Genomic DNA, 6,000 nt, shown 5'->3' with positions numbered 1-6,000 from the left:
ATATTTGAAGCATGCACGTGTGTGTGAGGGGGTGTATGCACACGTACGTGCACATGCTGCAGCTTAAGATACTGCAGATAGAAACACTCTAGTAAAGGCAGATCTTAAACAGAAATACGCAACCATCTTGGCCGGAAACCAAACCAAACACAGCCCATTCACTGAATCAGACCAAGCCAAGTCCTGGTGTCCCTGAGCTGGGCACAGTTGGTGTCCCCAGGCTGCCCACTCCAGCACAGCACAGGCTGCTGTCTCACACTCATGGGAGCTGACTGCCAGGGCACCACTTAGAGAGCAACCAATCTTTATTTTAGAGATAGCTTACGTAAAGGAACATGCAAAGAAACACATGAGTAAGAGTCTCATCTGCCTCAGGCTCCTGTAAAAGGCTGTAAATCCTTTTCTTTTCCCCTTTCACAGCACAGCACGTTGGCCAGTCATTGTTCACCCTGCAGAGCACAGTGTGTACATCCCCACTGCTGCTCCTTTGGCTGGGGCTGTGCTTGCAGGTTTCCCGTGGGAAAGGAGGTGCTTCACTTCTGAAGAATGAAGCCAGGTTGTTGCATGTGCCACAAGGATGCTGGTGGGGATCAGCCAGCTGCACTGAAGGGCTTCAGGACCTGGCTGGGGGGTGAGCAGCAAAATCACCCGCAACTTGCCATGGTGCAGGTGGGCTTTGTGCCCAGGGGAGCAGATCTTCACCACAGTCCCAGGGCAGGACAGCTCCTCTTCCACAGCATCTTTCCTCCTGCCAAGTGTCTGATCTTCTCTCTCCCCTGTCTTCACATGCTCTCTGTTATGTCCTGACCAGATTCCCAGGGGTGAGACTTGAATTTGGAGTAAGTACAAAAACTGGTTGAACTACAGAAAAAATCTGTATTAAGTCAACTTAGGAATCAGGGGTATGATATTTGCTGAGAGTATTTCATAAACCATAGGTGTTCTGTACCCCATGCATGTTTGAACAACTCAAAATGAAATATGGTCTTCACCTTAACAGCAAGGGAGACCTCAGTGTTCAAAAACTGTGAAGAACACAATTTACTATGAACCTGCTTATATTTAACAGGATTATCTTTAAAAAGCACTGTTAGATATTTACTAGTTTGCCATGAACCAACACTTTTTTAAATTTGGGGTTTTTTTTCTGTGAAGAGTCTTGAAAAACTGACTCAGGGCATTTGTCCTGTTTTTGGAAATGTGCATATAGTTCAGAAGAGGTTCCAAATATCTTCCTCAGAAAAAAAGGCATGGAGAGACACGGAGTGATGCCACCAGCAGTGCTCACGGCTGGTGGCACAGCAGCATCAGGAGGACCAGGGCAATGCCAGCAGCAGGACTAGGGTGGGTGGCTGCACTCCCAGGGTCGCTGCTGGGGCCTGCAGCACCATCCTTGCTGTGCTGATTCAGGAGCTGCTTATTTGCAGAGATGTCATCCATGTCCAGGTCATAGGCCAGCTCTGAAAGCAGAAGGAGAGAGGTGTCAGTAACACGTGGTGTGTGTCAGCATTCTGACACACAGCACATCCAGCCCCCACAAAACTGGGGCTCTGGGGGCAGCCCTGCCACAGCTGAGGGCAGCTGGGGCTGGGTGCAGCCAAAGGTGTCACACACGGGCCAGAAGAGCTTAGCAAACATCTTGTCATCCTGCACCCACCAGTCTCAGTACCCCACACCAGATCTTATTCTTAGGGAGACCAAAAAATCCCAACTGTGAGGTGTTGCAGTAAGAAAACAAAAGAGATAAGGGATGTGCCTTACTGGAGAGCTACTCCCAAAGAAAACCAGCTGAGCTTTGGAGGGGTGTTTAGCAGTGCAAATTGTGTCTGCTCCCCGGGCACAGCAAGGATGCGTGCAGGAGTGAGGAAATCCTGGCGAGCACCAACACTTCCCCAAACCCAGAGTCAGCAGAAGGCCTTGCTCACCAAAGCCTCCTGGCTCCTGTAGGACCTGAGGAGCTCTGCATTCCTGCAATCTTACGTGAGAGTGTGCAAAATATGCTCCTTATAGCACTGAGAACACATCCCACCCCTGGTCCACCTCATCAAAGGAAGGAATGTGAATGGATCAGGTACTCTGGGCATGCTGGTGTTGCAACATGGACACTTTGAGATGAAGCACATGTGGGTTCCAATCCAAGAAAACATCCAGTATAAAAGTTCAGATAGCACTGGCAGAGAAGCATGACATTAACAGAAGGGAAAGCTTGTGGCAACCATCACTGGCTGCAAGGGACCTGCTGAGCAGTAACTCACAGCTGCCCTTCTCTTGCTGGGAAAGGGAAGAATAAAGAATTCCAAATAGACAATGTGGAAAGGCAAGACACCAGCAAATCTCAGGGCCAAGAAGAAAGAGTAAAAGATGTTTTAAGATACCATTAGCCAGGTCTACCTGGGGCATTTGAACCTGTCAGTCAGCTGGACTGAGTGGGTGCACTCGTGTTTGTTCTCAAGGCAGTGGGGCCCTTCTTCCCCTGCTTGTGCTGCTGCCATCTCCTTCTGGGGTCCAGGTTTCTCACCCAAATGGGAATCAGGTAAGTCTGTTTGTCTCATCCTCAGAGCCTGGCCTTTGGAGTTGGAGGAAACTGGTGGTTTCCATCAGAAGAGACCCTGGCTCAAGACTTTTACAAGCCTCCTGGATCACTAGCATGTTGGAAAGGTTTGGATTGTCCCACCCCGCCCCTGAGAAAGAATCCAAGAGACTGAATAAGCCCTCTATCTAAAAAATGCCACATCAATCCAATGAACATCACTGCCAAGGCAAACAGGCAGTATTTCTTAATCAAAAAATACCCAAACATTGCAAAACAAAAGCAGAACGATGTTAGCACGACAAGTGAGTCAGCCCAGGCCATCAAAGGAGGTCAGAAATGGCTCAAAGGGAGCAGTTATCCAAGCACAGAGAGGGCCAGGTGCAAGCAGAACCCGCCTGGTAAACTGAATTCTCTAGCAGATCCCCACAAATACTGCAATTCCTCCTTTCCACAGCTTTCCTGCTTTTCTTCTAAAGAGCACAGATATGCTGCTGTCCTCTGGCACTGCACACCCATGGGAAAACAAGGGAAGAAAGGTGCCACCTTGAAAGGGATGTGCTGGGAGGCTTTCCAAGCACAGGAAGAACAAGTCCCTCTGGCATGAGGCATGCTCAGGCTTCAGGCCACTTTGGGAACAGCCTGCCTGCACCACCTTCTTTTCCCAAGCTCATTTCTGGAAAATAAGTGGAGGGATTTGGAGTTAATAAAATCACAGCAGATTATTTCACAGTTGGTTGTTTGACACAAGACTCCTCAGCTGGCACACTGTTGGATCACAACCTGCCCTAGTGTGTTTTGGAAGGTAATTCCACACATTACAAAGCCTCCTGAAACCTAGAAGATGCTCCATGGGGTCACAGCACTGTCAGGCACCCACATGCTCCCAGACCAGTGATCATGAGAGCTTTTGGGGCAGAATATTCTCTTACTGGACATCCTAGCAAACCTAAAAAACTCTCCAGGAACTGAGTAACTACTCTTGCCTTCCCTTTAGAAAAGAAATTTGAAACAAAAGAGTGTTTCAGCAAGGTCCTTAACAGCACAAAGGGTTTTGACGGCCCCATTTACAGTCTTGTTCTGGGATGTAATTTATGAGATTCCAGTTCCTGCACGGGTCTCAATGCAGCAGCTGAATCCCCTTGGAAATGTTCAGCCAGTACCAAAATGAGTGTTCCAAACATATTCTCTGCGTGGGAAATTTTCCAATTCTGTCATTTCACCTCAACTTGAGTAAGGGTAAGTTTTTAAATCACGGCATTTCACCCAGGTGGGGATGGTGATTCTCTCACTATTCCCTTCTGGCCAAATTAAAGAGAAGGGAAGAGAAACCCTCTTGTCATCAGAAATTAGAATTCTATTTTCCTCCCCTTAACTGCTTCAGAAGTTTAGTGCTTGGGTGTGCCATTTGTTTTCACTGTTCCGTCCATTGTATCCTATTCCTTATTTGTGCCCAACTGTATTTTTAGGTGTGATGGATTTAGCCAAGTATCTTTTTTTTTTTATTAATAATGGATCTGGAACTCTTGCAAATCCCTTTCACTTAACTCCTAATGACCTTTGCTACATCAGAGGAAATGAAAATAAAAGGTATGAGCCTCTAACAGACCTCAGGCAGCCAATCCAGGCAATAACAGCATTACAAATACACATCACAGAATCACAGAATTGGTAAGGTTGGAAGGGATCACAGTGAGTCATCTGGTCCGAGCTCCCTCTCAAGCCCAAAGCACAGGATTGAGTCTATCTCCAGTGAGGGACACTCCACACCCTTTCTGGGCAGCCTGCTCCAGTGCTCAGTCACTGCACAGTAAAAAAGTTCTTCCTCATAATCAGATGGAGCTTCCTGTGCATCAGTTTCTCCCCACCGCCTCTGATCTTTCTGCTTATATTATTGATAATAAACATATTGCAAATCCAGGAATGCAAATTAGCAAATGTTCCTAACCAGGTAGTTCTTGAGAGGGCTCCATTATAATTTCCAGCTTTTGTTAGGATCCCTGGTTAGACCTGGTCACCCCCACACCCCTGCACCTCCTGCCCCCACAGCTTCCAGGAGTGAAAGAGCCTCAGCATCAGAGATAAAGCTGCAGGATGGCTGCTGGGGTGACTGAAACTAACATTCCACACACTCCATTTTGGCCACGTCCACCCAAAACTTTGCCTTTATGCTGCAAAATAACCTGAAAGAAGGTACCCAGCCACCTTCTGCATTAAACATCTCCACCACCCCAGCTCTGATCACCCAATTCACTGGCATCAGCTTCTCAGTACGAAGTGGCCCTTTGGCCTGCAGAGCCTTTCGGGGGAGGGCAGGAAACCAGAAAAATCTGTTTCTGTTTATAATCAGAGTCCAGGGGGTATTACCAACAATCTGCACTAATTACAAATTCAATCTTCACTCATTCTGGTCCCTCTTGTCCTCTGGGCTGCAGATTAGATAATCCCTTTAAAATAATAGTCCATCATTAGCTGTGCTTTTCCCTGCCCCTCCTCACGCGAGCGAGCCGAGCATGCGGGGCGCTTTCCCGGCATCCTCACACAGCTGCTGAAAGGTCTCCAGCCGCACACAAGCCGGTCCCTCCGGAAGCATCTTTTGTCACCAAAGCCCCTCTAACACAAAGCTGCTGTGCTGTGCTCCCAGGACAGCCACAGCTTCAATGGCCTCGCAGCGTGGAGGACAAAACCCGGCGCCAGCCCTGCAGCCCGCGCTCTCCGCAGCCACGACATAAAGCACAGGCATTTTCCCATGGATTAGGGGAAATGCCTCCTGACTCTGCCATACTGACTCTGCACAAGCTTATTGGGCAGGAATCATTAGAAAGCTCTTCTTGCTGAGCCACACCAGCTTTGGAGGTGGCTATAAAATAGGGCTGGACTGGGAGGAAGTTGGGTTTGAGTTGGGATGGAATGTCCCGTGGCAGCTGGCAAGGCAGGAACAAGGAGGAGGAGTACTGGCACATAGGCTTTGCTCTGCCAAAACCAACACTGCCTACCAAAACACCCCTTTTCACCCCCAAAATGGACAACATGGGCTTGAGCAAAGAGCTGCTAGCAAATGTCTGGCAAATGACCTCCAAGAGCCCTGCTGCCTCAGGCTGGCTTGGCTGCTGCCCAGAGCCAGAGCCAGGGAATGTCATCTCCCAGCCAGGCATCTGGGCTGCCTGCCTGCCAAGCCTGCCCCAGCAGATGGTTCCAGCCATGGACCCAATATAGAAACAGAGCCACAATGGATGGCCAGGCATGAAATCTGCCTCCCCCTGTCACTTGATAGCTCTGCCAGTGCCTTGTGCAGCCGTGACGGGCGTGAGGGGATCCCAACACAGGTGAAACCACGAAGCCTAACAGAGCATGTTCAGCCCACAGAGCTGCTGTGGTGATGGCCCTGGTTTGCACATGATGGAAACACTGCAGTGTGAAGGGAATGGATCGTGTTTCCAGTAAATGCAAAACACATCAAGTACAAATGA

At 48.9% G+C, this 6,000-nt stretch overlaps 1 protein-coding gene across 2 annotated transcripts in view; it reads right to left on the bottom strand.

Moving 5' to 3' along the window:
• Positions 1–287: 287 nt before the first annotated feature.
• The window catches only part of GPC3 (glypican 3), a 140,653-nt gene continuing 134,940 nt past the window's right edge, over positions 288–6,000 (bottom strand). The window contains exon 8 of one of the 2 annotated variants that reach the window (XM_030967571.1): positions 288–1,460. In XM_030967571.1, coding sequence (XP_030823431.1) covers positions 1,285–1,460 — 176 coding nt within the window. In that variant the 3' untranslated portion in view covers positions 288–1,284. The remainder of the gene's footprint in view (positions 1,461–6,000) is intronic. The other variant, XM_030967572.1, reaches the window with a different exon arrangement.

Source organism: Camarhynchus parvulus, chromosome 4A (assembly GCF_901933205.1).
Source record: "Camarhynchus parvulus chromosome 4A, STF_HiC, whole genome shotgun sequence".
NCBI classification, from domain to species: domain Eukaryota; kingdom Metazoa; phylum Chordata; class Aves; order Passeriformes; family Thraupidae; genus Camarhynchus; species Camarhynchus parvulus.
Note: the sequence above shows the minus strand (reverse complement) of the source record. Positions and strands in the feature narration are given on the sequence as shown.